Genomic DNA, 20,471 nt, shown 5'->3' with positions numbered 1-20,471 from the left:
GGATCTTCACACTTTTATATAAACAACAGTCTTTTCAGAAAATATCGGATTTTCTGGGTTGTTTTCTTTCAAACTACACAAAACATTTTCATATCAAACCTGCTTATGAACTCACCAACATTCCATATGTTCACCGTTTTCAAAATAACTTGTATTCTCAGGTAACAGGTAAGCTGAGGAGTAGTACCAAGTATGTTAGTGTGTTGTGCTTTTGAAAACTATCAAACATTTTATGTTATGGATTTGTAATGTTAAAACAATGTACTTGATATGAACAACGTCAGTTGTAATTTATTGATGCATGGTGATGTTTATGTTATGATTCATGTACATTCATTGTGATGATATTCAATTTAAGTCACGCGAGCCCTCGGACGTTTCCGTTGTCTGGTTCGGGGTGTGACATGTTAGACTTGTATTTGTTTTATGAAGAGGTGTCTTGTGAGATCTCTCCCTATATTACATATTTCATAGAGGTGTGCATAGTATATTAGTCGAGTATTAGTAGTTGATGGTTGTTATGATGATTTTCTGAGTTGATGATAACTTCAGGACTACTGGTAGTCCCAGTGTTGCTGATAACCAATAGTTATTTAGATTGACATAAGGGTAGTGGTATGCTAGCTGGTAATACCATGAGGCCGGTGAGGTAGGTGGTTATAAGACCCTTGGGAATTTTAGCAGATAATTGTGCACCTCTGTTTTTCTGGGAACCTAAGTGTCACATGAGTTTTGATATTTCCATGATTGCGATCGTGGGAATAGTTGGTTAGTTGTGACTTGTTAATAAGTCAGGTTTGCAGTTAAGGCCCCGATCATGTTATCTAATTTTGGTTCGGGATGAGTTGAATCAAATGGAACCACTGTTGTTCCATTTGATTATCTCCATGTATTGATGCAGGCTTCTTAAACCAAGGGGGGGGGGGGATGTGTGGACTCAATTAGCTCTAGTTTTTTCCTTCTCGTTCTGATCTCAGTAAGCGAGGTTGGCAGTTTGTGCGGTTAGTAGTGGATTCTTGTCCATTGTTGTCAGTGGGACGGTGTAAGGTCGGGAAGGTTTTGTTTGGGTTCATACCTTTAAGTCTTTGCCAGCATGGGTGATGTATGATGAAGTTCGTGTATGTCGGGAAGACAAGCATGTTCGTGGAATTTTAAGTTAAGGGTGAGGGAGGTAGCTCTTCTCGATTCAGTTGGTTGTGATGTGTTGATCTTCATTCTCTGTTAGGGGAAGTGATTTTGATCTTGGGAAATCTCCGCCTAGGTTTGGCATACATGCCTGGTTTTGGAAATCTTTGGTCTTTTGGTAGCAGTTTTGGGCACCCGGTGTGGCGATGACTCGAGTAAGAAATTGTTGGTCTAGGATGATCCCACGACGGGATTTCAGAGGGGGTTGTTATAGGATGATTGGTAACGGCATATTTCGAGGATGAAATCTAATTTAAGTGGGGGGAAATTATAACATCCGTTTCCTAGATTGGATTGGTTTAGGGCATTATGGAGTCAAAACTTGGTTTTTACGGAAAGTTGATTGTCACGACATAACCATAGGGTGGTCACGACGTGACAAGCAGAGTTAAGGAATACGCGCATTGGAAGAGCGCGACGTGACACATAACGAGTCACGATGTGAAATGGGTTGCAACCCAATACCATGATCATTTAGGGTTTGCTTCGTATTTAATCACCCTAAACTCATGGTTCATTTCTCAGTCTCTACCTCTCTTAAACCTCTAAAACCATAAACCTAGCTCATCTTGGTGGTTTTGGCCATTTGAGTGGTTTTGGTGCTCCTTGTTGAAGAAGATGGTCCCTTTGGCACATTGTTTAAGCAATTAAGCATATTCCTCACCACCTTGTATTGTTTATGGACCTTTGTAAGTCTTAAAGTTCTTGCCTTTCTCACTTAAGCATGCTAAATCTAAGTTTTATGCACTTTTCTTCATGATTGGGTTGGGTAGCATATATGGGATCTATAAAGTTATTAACTTTAAGGATTATTGAGGTCTTTTACTTAACATATGTCTTAAATCTCAGGATTGGTGGTGGTTTGGACTCCAAGCATGGGTTTTGGCTTCATTTTCCTTTATTTTGACGTTGTTAATGTTCAAGTCATGTATTGGACATGCATGACTAAAAAGATATGGTTTTTATGGTCCTTTGGGTTGGGAAAAGCCTTCTAGAAAGTTGGAAGTGAAGACTTAATGGACTAACGACGCAACCATTTGGATGTTGCTTCAGATTGTGGTCACGTCGAGACCTGGAGAGTGTCACGACGTGACGATGGAGGATCCTGTTGACTATCTTGTTCCGTTGTGTTCACGACATGACCAATAAGGTTTCAATTCGTGGTGTGTTCTCACAATGTGACCAAGGTCTGGTCACGACATGAGGGTCATCTGTTAGTATTGTTGGTTGTTGACTTTGACTTTAACCATTGACTATCGACATAGGTTAAATTTTTGTAAATTAAGGGTTTTGGAGTGCAAATTGAGAGGATACTCTTTTTTGATGTTAGAGGCCATGCAGGATCAGTCTTTGTTGGGTGAGAGTTGTGGTGTTTAGCTGCAACTTGCGAGGTGAGTCTTCTCACTATACTTTCCTATGTGGTAGTATATGCTTGTTGACCAACTGAGTCCTATTTTGTTGATTATTGTTATATGTGAACTGAGTTACTGATAACTCCTAGACTATTGTGATCCTATAGGACTGCTGATATTCCCAATCGTTGCTGATAACCCGTGAGATGTGTTGTTAATCCACATGGCGTGCTTTTAGCCCACTGAGAGTGCTAATAGTCCCCAGGTTGCTGATAACCCATAATTGATTGTTATGTTGTGGTGTATGCAATATTTAGAGAATTCACTAAGCTTTATGCTTACATTTAGGGATTAAATATTTTGCAGGTACTCATCGGATTGCGAAAGAATGCTTGTACACACACAACAACAACTTTATGATTCGAGATTCTGTACTGTCTTCCTTATAACTCTGATTTTCTGAATAATTGTTTATGAACAAATGATTTATCTTGAATGTAACTTTATTAAAAATAGATGTTATATTATTTTAAAAATGAAAATTTTAGCTTGAGTTTTTGGGATGTTACATTTTAATAATTTTTCTAATGTTTAACAAGGTGTCATACATGTTATTGCACAAATGTATCCATGTTTAGCAGTTATACCATCACATTAACATCTCCACCGCATCACAATCAACGTGGGAGATGAAAGAAAAGGATAAAGTCTTGTGCATATGAAAGGAACTCAAGTCAATTTCAAAAAAAAAAAAGTCAAAGTCAATTTCATGGTGGAAGTAAAGCTCAAAAACTTAACAAGAGATTTCTAAATATTAGATATGGCAAATGCAATAACATGGGCCACAAACTTTAAGGAATTTCAAGGTTCAATAAGGGAATGAACCGTAAGTTTCAAGCAAGGAACTAATGTGTGTTTATATGTGTGATAGAGTAGTATTTACATAGATGAAACTAGGGGTGACAACTCTCAACTCAATTCGTAACCCGACACCGACCCAACCCGAAAATAGACGAGATTAGGTTGAGATTTTTGACTCGTCAACCCACCAACCCGTTTATTTCATGGGTTGGGTTGGGTTATCTGTTTGGGTTCGCGGGTCAACCCGACAACCCGTATATATATATATATATATATATATATATATATATATATATATATATATATATATATATATATATATATATATATATATATATATATATATATATGGTGAGGTTCAATAAAGAACCATAATTAACCAAGGAACCAATGAACCAATCTTTTTTTCAACTTTTAGAACTTATTTTTTATAAAAAAAAAACTAAAAATACAGAAATTCATAACTTTTTATCCTTTTTCCAAAGATATAAAATTCGAATTTTTTTTTTACGTCAAATTCACAATGTGAATCTTCGAAAATTCACAACATGAATCTGGATTCACAAGGTGAATCCGAAAAATATTTTCACATTCATAATGTTAATATATGAATTTAGATATTTTTAGATTTTTTTTTTCGATAAAGAATAAGCTCTAGAAATTTAAAAAAAAGATTTGGTTCCTTGAAGAACCCATAATTATGGTTCTCTATTGAACTTTTCCATATATATATATATATATATATATATATATATATATATATATATATATATATATATATATATATATATATATATGTTTCTTCATAATTAATTTTGGGCCTTTGGGTAAAACCTTGTGCAACAAGTCTTGCTTTATATCTCACAACTTCATTCTTCTCGTTTCTTTTGCGCACAAATACCCATTTGTGTCCCACTGATCTTACTCCGTTTGGTGTACGGACTACATGTCCAAAAACTTTTCATTGAGTAAGAGAATTAAGCTCTTTGTTGATTCCATCTTTCCATTTTGACCAATATTTTCTATTTCTACATTCATCTATAGATTTAGGTTCAAGATCCTCATTTTCTTCATAATCTCGCACGCAACATGATATGAAAAATTATCGTCGACTTCTATCTTATTTCGGTTCCATCTTATTCTCGTCATGACATAATTTATTGAGATCTCTTCATTTTCATAATTTTCGGGTACCCCGGTTTCTTTTGTATGTCATTGGGCTCTTTTGGAGCTTCATTAATCTTTTCAAAAGATTTTGTTTTCTCTTTTGGACCATTAATTATATTTGCTCCCTTTTGTTTTCGAGGATTTTTATCTTTGGAGCCGGTTGGTCTTCCACGCTTCAGGCGTGCCTTTGATTCATTTGTAGTTGTATTTTTTTCCTTCTGGGATATCAATTCTAACTGGAGCATTTACAGCTGGTAAATGAGACTTTGTTACTCTCTTAGGGTTAGTAAATGCATCTGGCAATTTATTTGCTATATTTTGTAAATGAATTATCTTTTTCACTTCAAGTTCACATTGACTTGAACGAGGATCTAAAAGTGAAAGTGACAATTCATTCCAAGAGATTTTTCTCCAGCTTCTTTATTTCTCCCCCTAATGTTGGAAAAACTGATTCATCAAAATGACAATCGTCAAATATAGCTGTAAATAAATCTCCAATTGATGGTTCTCAATATTTTACTATAGATGGAGATTCGTATCCAACATAAAATCTCATTCTTCTTTGAGGACCCATTTTTGTGCGGTGACGTGGAAAAATGGGTACATAAATTGCACATCCAAACGTCCTTAGATGGGAAATATTTGGTACATGACCGCAAACCAGTTGAATAGGGGAGAACTTATGATAACTAGCTGGCTTGATGCGTATAAGTGATGATGCATGTAAAATTGCATGCCCCCATGTCGATGTAGGAACTAGGAAGTTTAGAATGCATTAGTAATGGTCTTGCAATTAATTGAATGCGTTTTATTAACGACTCAGCTAAACCATTTTGTGTATGAACATATGCAACAGGATGTTCAATAGTTATCCCAATCGAAATGCAATAGTCATTAAAAGTTTGTGATGTAAATTCTCCACCATTGTCAAGTCTAATTTTCTTAATTGGGTAATCGGGAAAATGTGCCCTTAGGCGGATTATTTGTGCTAGTAATCTTGCGAAAGTGAGATTACGGCTAGATAACAAGCACACGTGTGATCATCTAGTTGACGCGTCAATTAAGACCATAAAATATCTAAATGGTCCACATGGTGGATGAATTGGTCCACATATATCCCCTTGAATTCTTTCTAAAAAACTAGGACTTTCATACCCAACTTTATTCAATGATGGACGGGAAATTAATTTTCCTTGAGAACATGCAACACAAGACAAGTCATTAGCTTGAAAAATCTTCTGGTTTTTCAAGGAATGACCACTTGAACTTTCAATTATTTTGCGCATCATAATTGATCCGGGATGGCCCAACCGGTCATGCCAAACTTTGTAGATGTTATCATACCTTTTATTTTCAATAGCATGAGATTCAATAATTCTAATATTTGTATAATACAATCCGGAGGACAATACGAGTAATTTTTCCAAAAGACATTTCTTACCTGATATCATTTTTGTAATATTGAGATACTCTTTATCACCATCATTGGTTGTTTCAACATGATATCCGTTGGACCGAATATCCTTAAAACTTAATAAATTTCTTGGTGATTTTGATGAAAATAATGTATCTCCAATTGTAATTATTGTCCCTTGTGGTAATATGATATTCGCTCTTCTGGAGCCTTCAATCATTTTTGCACTACCCGTTATTGTATTAACATTTGCTTCTCCAATTGATAATTAAACAAAATATTTTTCATTATTAAAAATGCTATGTGTTGTTGCACTCTCTGCAAGACATATATCTTCCTCATTTCTTTTGCGAATATCCATATTTCTCTTCAAAATAAATATATATAATAAAAATAATAAGAAATAAGAAATATTCAACTTAGAGAAATAAAGTCATATATTATTATTATTTTGAGAAGAATCATCGAGATCTCTTCTCATGAAACGACTATGACATAAAAATCATAAAAGACATTAAACAAAACTACATATTATTCTTGACAATGACAATGACTCTAAACAAACATAATGCAGAAATAAAATGATACTAGAAAACCAACAATTTCATGATATGGCATATCCATCTCCTTTTATGGGAAAAATTGGGTACTTCCATCACCATCCATAATACCGTTTGTCCCTTCTGTGTAGGCAAGATAATCGGCGACATCCAAATGTCCCATTTCTAGTTGATCTTCGGAAAAATAATTTTGAAAAAAATTTGTTTTCGCATTTTTTCCTTCTTTATATTTTAGATAAGCTTGATAAAGATCAACAAAATGCTTTGAAGTGCGACATGTACGCGACCAATGACCGGTCATTCCACATCGGTGACAAACATTTTCAACTTTCTTTTTGCCTTGACCACTTTTATCATTAGGATGTGGGTTTTTGTTATTTTCCCACTTATGGTGGTTACTTATATTATTATTATTGTTGGGACGATTATTATGACGGCTTCCACCATGTCCACGACCACGGCCACGGCCACGGTTAGACCCACGGCCGTTATAATTAGATGATGTCGCATTCACTTCAGGGAATGGACTAGAACCGGTCGGACGTGATTGGTGATTTTTCATTAAGAGCTCATTATTTTGTTCAGCCACAAGAAGACATGAGATTAATTCACAATATTTTTTAAAACCTTTCTCACGATATTGCTGTTGCAGGAGCATGTTAGTGGCATGAAAAGTAGATAAGGTTTTCTCTAGCATGTCTTCATCAGTTATAGTCTCACCACATAGTTTTAGTTGGGAAGTAATTTTGAACATGGCTGAATTATACTCACTCACAAATTTAAAATCTTGTAGCCAAAGGTGTAACAAATAAAAACGAGCTCTAGGAAGTATCACCATTTTTTGATGATCATACCTTTCTTTCAGATTATTCCAAAGATCAGTTGGATCTTTGACAGTGAGGTATTCAGCTTTTAATCCTTCATCAAGATGGTGGCGAAGGAAAATCATCGCCTTAGCCTTTTCTTGGCTTGATGCTTCATTTAAAGGATTTACATCCTTTATGGTGTTTCCAAGACCCATAGCATCAAGGTGGATTTCAGCATCAAGGTGGATTTCAGCATCAAGGATCCATGATAAATAATTTTTCCGCTAATGTCAAGAGCCATAAACTCAAGTTTGCTAAGGTTTGCCATAGTGAAAGTACTAATCAAAATAAAGAGTTGTATATTAGAGGATTGTTAGTTAAGAAGTATCATAAAATTACTTGTGAGCATTATATAACTTGTGAGCACTATACATATGAACTTTGAAAAAAAAATTATATATATACCTGACAACGACAAGAACGACAAGAAGTTGGAACTCTATGGTAGATGTCACAATCAAGAATTTTTGTGCCTTGTAAATACAATACTTAAGTTAAACTATGAATCCAAAAGCATAAGAGCATGTATGATGCTTATTCTATGACATCAAAATTTCAATCAGATACACCATACAAGCATTACAAATGGTCAACAAGCAATTGGAAACCCTAGAAGTTTTGTTTAGGTCCATTTTGGACTAGGACTTCCTTATTGGGCCCAATGGACCAATAAGCTTCCAATTTGACCATCTTGGGCTTAGAACTCATAAATGGGCTCTAATTGGACCCACTCCCATTTATTTCAACATTTTGGGCCATATTGGGCCTAGAATGAAATAAATTAATTATATGAACCATTTTGGGCCATATTTAACCTAATGTAGCCCTAATAGGTCATAAGAATCATATTTATGGTTATTTGGACCAAACACCACTTAACATAATCATGAATAAGGCTTAAGCTTACAAGGCCCAAATTTCTTTCTCTTCCTCTAAAATTCTCGGCCCAAGCCCATGTAAAAAGGGAGACTTGACTTTCATGGCCACCTCATTTTTACATCATGGTTTTCCATGCATCTTATCTCATATATCCATGCACATATCACTTCAAGATCTATTTCTTTCTCTCTCTCTTGCTCTCGGCTGTGTTCAAGCACACACACACACACACATTTCACTCACTCTCCTCTCAAGAAAACTCTCCTATACCTCCTCCATATTTTCGAGATTCAAGGACCTTGCAAGGAGAATTCTTCACAAAAATCATCATCTAGGTAAGTTGATGCTTGAATCCACACTCTAGACTCCTTGTTCTATACAAAAATCTCTTCTTAACTCATATGAAATCATGACCTTGCATCTTAGAACCACCTCAAATTCGAGATCTTCATCAAGGTGTTGCTAGGGCCGAAAATCACCTCACTTTCTTCCTTTTCTTCTTCAAATCAAAACCACAACTCAAGGTGAGCTTCATACCCCCTATTTTTCGGTTTTTATAAGTTTTTTTTTTTGGGGGGGGGGGAATACAAGCAAATGTGTAGATCTATGAGTATATGTATGCTTTGTGTGATTTGTATGCTTATATATATGTTCTTATGTGATTGTGGTGTTGGTTCTAGTCAAAAAGAGCTTAAAAACCGAGATCTACAATGTGTTGAATGAAATAAGTATAACTTATGTTATTTCACACAAATCAATTCTAGAAAAATGACCAAGTTGGTTAATATGAACATCTATGGGCTTAAAACCCATTTTTGGGCTCAAAATGCTAAAAATATAAAATTAAAGGGCCCAAAATGACAAAATACAAATTCTGAAGGTTGAGATGAGTCAAAACAGCTTCAAAAATATATTTTCTGAAAATCTACTCTTTTGAAGGATTAAAATGTGAATTTTTAAACATAATGGGCCAAAAATGAAATTTTCGGCCCAATGAAGCCCAAATTGCGAGATTCTTAATTTAGAAGGGCTGAAACTGCACTTTTCTGTAAAACAGGGGACTACTAGTATATCAAGTCCATTTCAAGGGTTAAAAAGGCTTTTCAAATTTAAAAGGGACCAAAGATGCAAAAAATTTCCATTTTGGGTCAAAATTGTAAAAATTGCAAAAATAGAGTTTTCAACCGAGAAAACTTCATTCTGAGGGACTAAAACTATTTTTCAAGAAAATTTGAGCTGAAAAATACCTTTTCAACAAGTTTTGATACTAAAGTGTCAAGAAAAATGGTTTAAGGATTTAAATGGAAATTCTTTTATGTAAAGGGTAAAAAGTGTAAATTTATCTAAGAGGGGGCTTCAAAAAGAAAAATTCTAATGTTTTAAACAATAAATACTTTAAGATAAAATACGAGTACCACGGCTACCGATGAAACATAATACACCTTCAACACCAAAATCGTTACCAAACGAATTGATTCGGTCTCGAATCAATAACGAATCAAAAATCAATACACGACGATACTTCAATACACACGCGGAAATTACGGGAAGTCAATACACACATGGGAATTCACCAGACGTCGATACACCATTTTTGGGCCCAAAAGTTTCAAATCGTGCTTGTTGGGCCTAGCTAGCCCAATGACATGATCTTTAGGCCCGAAGGAAACGCGCTTATATGTTGTTGGGTCTTACACGACCTAATACCGTGTAAAAGGACTTTCAATAGCTTTTATGCTTTTGGGCCCCAAGGGTCCTTTGGCTCTACTATTTAAGTCGAGAAGTCAAATGCGAGTCAGGCCAAGGGCCTTTCGCATTCACGATAGCCTTTAACGACTCATGGAATTAACGGGGGCTTCGCACCCTCTTTCTTCCTAGGCTGTGGGGCTATGGGAAGTCAGGGTGGTTGGATTAGGTGAGTAGTACAGACGACGCCTAAGGGATCGTTTGTATAGTTGTAAGCTAGACATTTTCATTAATGCGTGATTATAACAACTCACCACCCATACTTAATCCAATGTCACCTGAAATTATCGAATACACACGTCGCAACGATATAATAATAAACAAAACACGTAATTTAAAGTATTAGGAAAACATCGGGTTTTCCTAGAGATTTCAACCCTTACATCTACGTGATGCATACCAAGTCAAACAATTTTTCACACTTGTAGAAATAAACAAGCATACTTACGGATCTTCACACTTTTTCTTACTAACAATATTCTTTTCAGAAAATATCGGATTTTCTGGTGGTTTTTCAAAATAATACAAAACATTGTGTTTCAAACATTACTTATGAACTCACCAACATTTCATATGTTGACGTTTTTCAAAATACTTGTATTCTCAGGTAACAGGTAAATCGAAGGAAAAATGTACTCAGTGATGTCTTGTTGTTTGTTTAACTAGTATTGAACAATTTACTTTTTGGGAATGTAATGTTTTGAAACAATGTACTAAATGTAAACACTACCAATTGTAATATTTCAATGCACGGTGATGACTGATGTTATGTTTCATGTATATTCACTGTGATGGTATTCAATTGAGTCACAACAGCCCTCGGACGATTCCGCCGTCTGGTTCGGGGGTGTGAGAGGTTGGTATCAGAGCTCTGTTTATAGTGAACTACCATATCTAGCCACACATTGATATGCAACTATAAACCAAAAGAGGGACTAACACAACTCTGAACAAAACAAGTAAAACATAACAATAAAACATCCTTGCATGTATTAGAAACGAGAACCTAACACCGAATCAAACAAGATAATACTAGTATCTCGGTTAATCCAGGACTGTTCTTAGTGTATCAAGGAACGGATGTAGCCTGATCAACTACATTATCACCAAGGTATCACTACCACACGTCCTAAGGAGATCGTGATAGCTAGAGAACCTAAAAACATACCCCTTTATCACCCAAAAAGAGAACGTATGTTTAGTCTATACCATATTTGTAGAGTTGTAGGAGTAACGATAGTTTATACCTTCCCCCAGTCTTCATGGAGGGAGAGTAGCAGGGTATCCAGTTCCATCAAGTCCTAGTGGCACATGGAATGCTTGAAGATGAACCAGAAGGGAATCAAGAGGAAGCACACGACGTCGGACCTGACGAATACACAGACACCGACTACGAGTTCGAGGAGACCGATGATGACATCGAGGGAGGACAAGACCCGGACAAAGATCACGCCACGTCGTTTGTAGACGAGGCGCAACCAGACCACCCCCCCCCCCCCACCAGTGAACCCCCCAAGGCAGAACCGCTCTCCCGAAGCTGAGATCGCCGCCCTGCGGCAACAGCTGTATGCCATGGAAGCACGTACAGTGCAAGCTGAGCATGAGAGGGATGAGGTTATTGGAGACATGATTGAGATGGCTCAGTTGCTGGCCCAACACTTCGGCATATGACCCCGCCACTATTTAGGACGCATCACGGAGTGTTAGGGATAGGCTTACCTTACTATGTCATTAGGAACTATGCTATGTACCCCGACTCTATGTTTAAGTGACTACACTACTCATAGAGTCGTTATGTTGTCGAACTAGTGTCACTCATGTATGCTCTTACGAGCAAAAATTTCATGGAACAGATGCGAATAATATTAGTAAACTTTTACGTGTTTTGTTATGATAAACAAATTGCTATGTGTTGTGAATCTATGATTGTATGCTAAGTTGTAGAAGTACTTAAGTTCGTACCATGCACCTAGTCAGTAGGATCACAACCCCACATAACCATTTTTACCCTTTTGTTTAGAATAATAATAATATATACAACAAATCTATCAAAAAATTAAGAAATTCATACAATACATTATTAAAGTGAATAGCAAATACAAAAACTCTTAAGAAATGTATCAAAGGTGCGCCATCTGATCTTTAGTATTCACGATTCCATTTTAGGCTCCTTTCTTCTCTTCCTCTTTTAGTGCTCATTTAGTATTCATCTCTTTTGATTTATCTTGATTTTCTATTGTCTCTGATTTCATTTGAGTAGAATGAGCATCATAGAAAGATTTCTTTGTGACTTGAAGAGTGTACAATCAATCCATATCTACAACCTACATGTAAGGAAATTTGTTAAATCCCCTGTCTTGGTGTATTAACAATAAAGTCAAACAGTTTATCAAAAGAGGATTTCATTTAGGCATTTCATCAAATGGCTAATATGCTAGTAAATGTAATATCTAAATGTACATTATGTAACATACATGTATATTAAAACCTGTTTCCAATTGCATCACAACACGTATAATCTTCAACCAATCTAATTGCTAGTTTTTGTAATCGTCAACAAATGATACCAGATCAAGATTCTTTTGTTGATGCATTTCCAAACCTGTATGTTACATGCATCTTTTCTTGAAAAAATAAACAAAATATTGTGATTGTATAAATACAAAATCTCACAGTTTAAACATGTGATTTGGTAAATAAGAACTTGCCTTTCTATAGAAGCGACAATGTATAGATACATAAATCAACTCCTATGGGGACCTAAAGTTTTGGTCATTAGAACACATCCATATATTTTCGATTCCAGCATAAGGATTTTTGAAAGTATTCTCAATTTCAAAGATGGTTACATGGAAAAATCGATTTTAGAGAAGAGATGGTTACATGGGAAAAAACGATTTTACAGATAGAGAAAGGGCTTACCAGCGGGAGAAGGTGCGACACTAGAGGTGTAAGAGGTGGCGTCGGAGGTGTGGTAGGTGGCGACGACCGGAGATGTGAAGTTGGAGAGGATGGAGGCGGTGTTGTTTGATTAGTGTAGGAACGACGACAATAGGGGTAACGAGGGTAGGGCGAGGAAAAAAACAAGAACGCGTGCCTCTTTTTATTTTTAGATGTATGATGAAGTCTAAATAAATAAGAGGCTAATTTCTAATTAAGAGTCAAAAAATAAGACCTTGCCAAACAATCTGAATATGGATTTTTAAGAGAATGTCTCTTAATTTACCAATTAAGAGACTACCAAACAGCCCCTAAGGCTAGTGATCTTAGCTTTCCTCTTTTGCAGTAAAGGTGTTCGGTGAAAAAGCTTATCGTTTATTATCTTAAAGATTATGAGATTATTGACTTATAAGCTAATAAGTTAGAAGAAGTAACTTATGAAAAAATGACTTCTTAACGATTTCCTATCGGAATAAACTATTTTTAATCAGACACTTTTAACTTATAGCAGTGTGAAACCGTTAATAAACTAATAAGTTGTTTAATAAGTTTAGCCAAACATCCCCTAAAACCACAAGCAAAATGGAGGTGAATTTTGACATTTCATTTCAACGGTACTTTGCAAAAAAGAGAGATTACTCTCTTTCACGATTGCATCTATATCACATTGGTTTTAGAAACAAATTAAAAGATGAATCATTTCATGTCTATCGCACCGGTCAAAGAAAAAGCTTACATAACCTTTTTTTCTTTCTTATTTTCTCTACGTCAAATGGAAGCAAAAGAAGAAAATAGAGATGATGAAGAGGACCGTTGAGGATTGATGAGACTTTGAGAAGAACTGGTTTACTGGGGTGGTCCGATGGTGAGCTTCCGGTATGTTGGTATATTTTTAGGGTTTTTGTATTTTTTTTTGAAGATTACGTTATTATGTTTCCTAATAGATATCTAGATTGGATTTTTGGTGTGTGTGTTTGTGTGTGTGTGTGTGTGTGTGTATATATATATATATATATATATATATATATATATATATATATATATATATATATATATATATATATATATATATATATATATATATATATTAACTTTTGAGTAAATTACACGAATGGTTCCTATGGTTTAGTGTAATTTGCGCGTTTGGTCCCTAACTTATTTTTTTTTAACTCGGAAGGTTCCTACTGTTCGTTTATGTTACGCGCTTGGTCTCTGTTTTAACTAAAAAGACTATTTTGCCTTTGATTTTTTAATTTATTTAAATAAACACACCCCCAACCCCACCCCCTCACCTTACCTTACCTACTTCATCAATTTTCCTTATTTAAATAATAGTCTTTTTAGGTTAAACAGGGAGCAAACGCGTAACAAAAATAAACTGTAGGGACCAAACGTGTAACAAAAGCAAATAGTAGGGACCTTCCGAGTTAAAAAAATAAGTTAGGGACCAAACACATAAATTACCCCAAACCATAGGGACCATTTGTGTAATTTACTCTTTTACAAACTCTTATGTATTTCAATTTTTCAAGAGATTAAACCAGGTACTATTTTATTAGTATTAAAAAGCCAAAAAAATGGAGGGTCATGGTTCCTTTGGCCCTAATAGAGTTCCGCCACTTTGCATATCCAAATCTCTTTTAACCAAAACAGTAAAAAAAATCTAACTAAATGTATCAATTTTTTTAATCCGAAAAATCTAATCGTCCTAAATTTTTCTTAATTTCACATGTGTCCTAGATACGAGCAGTTCTTTTAAGTTTTTTTTATATAAAATCTTAGTAAATGAAGGTTGTAAAAAAGGTTATGTTCTCTCATTTCTGTCTCATGCCCTACATGCTGGTGTTGTCCCACGTGGAATTATTACTATGAGCTGGACTCTAACAGCTGAGTTGGCCACTGGCCACCATAATTGTGCAATCTCATAGATACCCGCCATGTGCATGTAGATAGATGATTGAGTCATCCAATTCCAATAACCACCTTCTTACATCTTACAATTTTCCAATGCAAATTACTTATGGTAACATTCTTTTTTTAGTTTGCATTAAATATCAAAGAATGAATTACCTAAATAATCTTGCATATATCATATTGATGTGACAAAAACTTGTCATTTACATAATAAGGTATGTTGTGGTTCCAATGTGTATATACCCTACTCACAAAATTACACTATTAGGAGTCAAATTATACTACTCGATCATATATATGACTTACAAACTGTATTATTGATGTAAGATAAAGTATTTATACACATGACTTACTAACTGCTCTTTGTTGAGATTGAATCTTGGAGAGAAGCCGAGAAAGTACTTTCTCTGCTATTGTCACAAGATTCAAACTCCAAATCCTCAAAACCCCAAAACTCATCGTGTTCTTCCTTTTCTTCATCGGGCATTTTCCATTTATTTTTATCGATTTCTTCTTCAATCATTACCTCAAGTACCTATAAAATAAGAATAAAGATTAATCTTACGTTTAACATTAATTTACTATATGTTCTTTTTACATTAGTATCAATTATGCATATACTACGAAGCATAATTATGCATAATCAAGTAATTGTTGTTAAACCTAGCACAATAACTCTTATGTAAAAATATTGATATAATAAATGAAATAAGGATACGATTTCTTAACAAAAAGACAAAAGAAAAAAGGTTAACCCTAGTGCTAAAATAGTTGATTACATAAGAAAAAAGACAAAAATGGCCCAATATTGACTATGACAATGTAGCAAGGTGATCTTTCATTATCAATAATAATAATCCATATTAGATAAAATTAAAAACGTCCTTATTGTAATTTTAATCATTATGATTATTAGAAGAAAGAAAATGAAAGTCCATGATTGTCAAAATATATATGCGTCCACGCAAACACACGGGTGGGAAGATGACAAAAGGACGAATTTAATGTTTGCTATATACATTTAATCTTATTTTTATATTATATAACGAAATTTGGTCCTCAAGAGAACGAAAATTTAACCTCTAATTAATGTATGTCGGCTCTATAATCTATTTTTTAAATTAAGCCTCTTTTTTTAAACTGTTTAACATGCATATTTGTTTTTATGTTTTTATTTATTAATAAACGTGGTGTTTATATAAGACCTATTGTCGGTTTATGATATAATATTTTATTTATTTTTAATGTGTAGAAAAGACAAGTAAAATATCGTGGTAGGGTGTTAATTGGAATCATAAAGGGACACAAAATTAAATTTAAAGGTGATTATCCATTTGTTTAATTTTGGTTAATTACATTCAGTTCATCTATAATTAATTAAAGCATTACTCATCATTTTAAACTCTAAGAATATTCTTCACAACAAAATAATTAAAATCAATCAGAATAGTTAAATATATTTTTTGAATAGTTGTATTTTTTGAGCTCAGACATGGTCCCCTACGCATGGTTTAAGCATCCAAGAATGAGCAACATCGAAAACGACAACCTTTAAAAAAGATTAATCCAACTTAATAAAATTTAATTTTTTACTAGATTTTCGAAACATATTTGAAAAAATATTAAAAAAGAATACACACCTCGCTCATCGTAGGGCGCCACGTGGAGGATGCTCGAATACAAAGAGATGCTGCAAAAGCAATTCTATTAAGTTGCAAAGAGTCATATTTCCCTTCGAGTCTTGAGTCCACAATTTTTTCCACTTCACCTTGGTTTAATATTGGTCTTGCCTATAAAATCAAAAATTTCAAATTATATCTATGTTATATGTATTAATGTATATATAAGATATATATAGTTGGCTAAAAAAATTTAAAAACTTTAATCAAACATAAATGTTGGCATTACCCAACCATGCAAGCTTTGGTGGGACCCATCGACAGATTTCTTGCCCGATAAAATTTCAAGTAAAAAAACACCAAAAGCAAAAACATCGGTTTTTTCATCCACAACACCGTGCATAAAATACTCGGGAGCCAAATGTCTGTCAACAAAAATAATATTAGTAGGTGTATTTTAAAGGAGGTGATTTTTTTTATTTAAAAAATTGATTCATCAACATAAAATATAATAGTCTTACAAGTATCATACAATTCTAGAAAAACAATTGCTTTTTATGGATGAATCAGTTTTTTAAATAGAATGTATTTTAAATCAGAATAAAAAGAATAAAAATCTAACAATTGAAATTACCCAAATGTTCCTTCGATTGGAGCAATAGAGTGGTGTGTCCATTGCGAAGGAAGCCATTTTGCAAGCCCAAAATCCGATATCTATGAATGATATAATACAAGTTATTACGACATTAACTAACCTTGTGAAATTTAATTTAATTGAGAATTTTATTAGTTAAAGTGTATTAAATTTAAATTGCTTACTTGTGGTTCAAAATCTTTTGTTACCAAAACATTTGAAGCTTTAATGTCGCGATGAATAATTCTTCTTGGACATACTTTATGCAAGTAATGTAGCCCCTTAGCGGACCCAATGGCAATCTTGTACCTCGTGTTCCAATCCATAACCGGTAAATTCTCATCTACCAAAAGTAGATAAGACAAAAAAATATAAATATAATTTTAACATAAATTTTAATCAATAATCAATTTAATTCTTCATAAATAAACATGGATAAATGTTTTTGTTATATATATATTAGATACTTAAATGAAAAATCTTTCAAGTACAAATATTGAATGTGCATGGTCTTATTTGCAATTAACAAAAAAACTTCCAAGTACAAAAATTAAATATAGTGTTGTTTGGAAGTAAATAGTTATTAGTGACCCTACAATGTTTAAGTATCGATAACTCATATACATATGATGTATGTGCTTTAAAATTTATGCAATAAATGTTCTCTAAATATGGTTACCGACTCTTTTTATGAGTAAATATGTTTTAATCATTCTAATTGTAATTTTGTCGTAAACTAACAACTAGGCAAAAAGAACACTAAAATGTGCATAATGAATTATTTTAACCATTTTATTTCTAGTTTCTTGCTTTAGTAACCATTATAAAAGCTTAAAATCTTCATTTTGACATTTTCTTTTTGTATTTTAACAAGTTAGTAGTAATAATTAAGAAACTTTTTATGAAAGAAAACAAAGAACAAAGTTGGGAAGTATTACCATGAAGAAGAGAAGCCACAGAACCTTTGGATGAGAATTGAAAGATGAGATAAAGACCACTATCAATACAACAACCCAAGAGTGATGAAACATTTGGATGATTTACATGACCAAGTGTTCCTATTTCTGTCAAGAACTCTTTCTCTTTCCTTTCGTCACATGATGTTTGTGTTAATCTTTTCACAGCAATCGTTTGCCCATCTTCTAACACACCTTTGTAAACCTCTGCGTACCCACCTTTCCCAACCATGTTTTCTGAAAAACCCATGTAGAAAAAAGTTAATGACACTAGAAAAAGAATAAACCCCACAAAAAATATTCAAATTTTCGAGATACCCATGAAAGCAATTCATCATTTAACAACATTAATCCATATAAAGATTCAATCTTTGCAACTTTCATTAATGGTTCACTTGTTTTTGAGCAAAGAACTATGAAAACAAACCCTTTTGATACTTGGAAAAGATTTGGGATTACCTGAGGAAAAACCATTAGTGGCAACATAAATCTCTTCAAAAGAGAAGCATTTCCAGGTGGGTTTCTTGAAAGACTCTGTTTCACCATTGTTGAATGAATCTTGTTTCACAAAAATGCATTCTTTTGGCAATTCTTCCAAGCTATGACGCTTCATAGAGAAGAGCCTCTTGAAACTTCCTGTTCTGATATACCTCATTTCTTCTTCTTCAACTGTCTATCTCTTTCTCTCTCTCTAGGGTTAGGATTAAGGGGACATTGTGCAGAGATTGTTTGAAACTTTTGAAGAGAGAATAAAAGATTGTTTTTAGAAGAAGGAAGGTTGGATGAGGGTTTTAAATGGTGTGTGGAATTGGGGGGTGGGGTGGTAGTAGTAGTAGTTGTGTCAATATGAAGCTGTTCAAGTGTCGGGTCAATGGGTCAAATTTTTGGACCCATGAGAAATCAATTCTAAGTTTGTGGTGGCAAATCCAAATCATTGTTGAGTCGGGTCATGGACCCATCAATTATTTGCCTCTTATTCCATTTTTGATTAAAAAAATAAGGCGTGGTTTGTTTTGTACTATGCGGATTGTACAAGTACCAATCATGACAAAAACTAACCCATTTTGATAATTTGTAAATTGATACAAATATTTGAATAAATTACCGTGTACTTACTTAGTGATTTTTGTACAATGGTATCAAACGTATCTACCCTAATAAATGAAAATGATTTTGTCACATGTTTTTTTCTCATTCATTTGGACACATGACATTTTCAAGAAATTTTAAATTTTTTTTCCACTTGTCATTTTATTGTATTTTTGATTTTATTAAATTAAAATCCACATTTAATATATAAGGTAATATATATGTAAGGTATTTATTAGAAAATGGTTTATATATGTAATGTATCTAATGCATTAAAGTTTCATTAATTTTAATAATTCAAAAAATTTCTTATTTTTCTTATAAATTTAAAGTTTTCAAATTGTTAAAATTTTATATTTAATTTTTTTTAAATAAACTCATGTAATACATAGGTCTCACACCTAGTATTCAATAAATGTTGTTTGCATAGAGATATACTAGTTGTGAGACCCGTATATTATACGGATTAATTAAAACAAATGTTGAATATGAACGATTAAATGAGAAGTTTATTTGAATTTGAAATTTGAAATAAATAAAAATTATTAGAAAAAAAACATGCAAAAAAAAATAAATTAAAATTATATGTTTAGTTATCATACCCGTGTACTAAACATGATAATTGTAATACGATATTAAACACAAAAGTTTTAACTGTAAATTTATTTGAGTTTGAAATTGAAATTTAAAATTTAAAATATAAAATTAATAGTCATTATGGTAGGTTTAATTTATGAAAACTAAATTAATGATATACAGTATATTGGAAACAAAAAATAAAATAAATGACAAATGGAAATTAAATATATCTCAAAATTATGACAAAATGACATGTGGCCAATTGAATGAGAGAATGATATGTGGAAAAATCATTCTTATTTATTAGGGTAGATTATATATATATATATATATATATATATATATATATATATATATATATATATACTCATAATAGTTTGATATTGAATAATTTGTAATAGAAACTACTATTTTCTAAGTGTGTTAGAATGTGAGATCTTCTTTGATACAATATCAAAGGATATTGTAACATATATGATAGATATATGAGAGCATTATATAAAAAAACAAACTCCTAGTAACATACTTGTTAAGTCATTATCGGTTTAAACTTTAAATAACTATCACACAACCAACCTTAATAAAAATGTTGACAATATATATACTTTTAAGCCCGTAACATCATATCCAATATAAAAAAACAAAAAATTGTATGTCAATAACTCAATCTTACCATAAGTTATGATTATCTTGTTATAAGAGTTTAATAT

General features: G+C 33.3%; 2 protein-coding genes across 2 annotated transcripts; both read right to left on the bottom strand.

Moving 5' to 3' along the window:
* Positions 1-6,609: 6,609 nt before the first annotated feature.
* LOC145067230 (uncharacterized) lies at positions 6,610-7,560 on the bottom strand. The gene has a single exon (XM_079014416.1). It carries the CDS (start codon positions 7,558-7,560, stop codon positions 6,610-6,612), a length of 951 nt encoding a protein of 316 aa, XP_078870542.1.
* Positions 7,561-15,036: 7,476 nt separating this feature from the next.
* LOC145068678 (Protein kinase superfamily protein) lies at positions 15,037-18,889 on the bottom strand. The gene is made up of 7 exons (XM_079015679.1): positions 18,553-18,889; positions 18,076-18,330; positions 17,323-17,480; positions 17,138-17,217; positions 16,793-16,928; positions 16,525-16,674; positions 15,037-15,419 (listed from the first exon to the last, which is right to left on the bottom strand). The coding sequence occupies exons 1-7, from the start codon at positions 18,746-18,748 to the stop codon at positions 15,237-15,239; spliced, it is 1,158 nt and encodes a 385-aa protein (XP_078871805.1). The 5' UTR covers positions 18,749-18,889; the 3' UTR covers positions 15,037-15,236.
* Between the last annotated feature and the right edge of the window lie 1,582 nt (positions 18,890-20,471).

Source organism: Lactuca serriola, chromosome 8 (genome assembly GCF_051521515.1).
Source record: "Lactuca serriola cultivar US96UC23 chromosome 8, Lser_US96UC23_V15, whole genome shotgun sequence".
Taxonomy (NCBI): Eukaryota; Viridiplantae; Streptophyta; class Magnoliopsida; order Asterales; family Asteraceae; genus Lactuca; species Lactuca serriola.
The sequence above is the reverse complement of the archived record's forward strand: the minus strand, read 5'-3'. Positions and strand labels throughout refer to the sequence as shown.

Bases quoted from the DNA above. Each gene is read 5' to 3' on its own strand.
- LOC145067230 (XM_079014416.1), bottom strand. From the start codon at position 7,560: ATGGGTCTTGGAAACACCATAAAGGATGTAAATCCTTTAAATGAAGCA.
- LOC145068678 (XM_079015679.1), bottom strand. From the start codon at position 18,748: ATGAGGTATATCAGAACAGGAAGTTTCAAGAGGCTCTTCTCTATGAAG. The intron at 18,331-18,552 runs GTAATCCCAAAT...TGGGTTTTTCAG, and splicing joins CACTAATGGTTTTTCCTCAG to AAAACATGGTTGGGAAAGGT. The intron at 17,218-17,322 runs GTAAGCAATTTA...TATCATTCATAG, and splicing joins CAAAAGATTTTGAACCACAA to ATATCGGATTTTGGGCTTGC.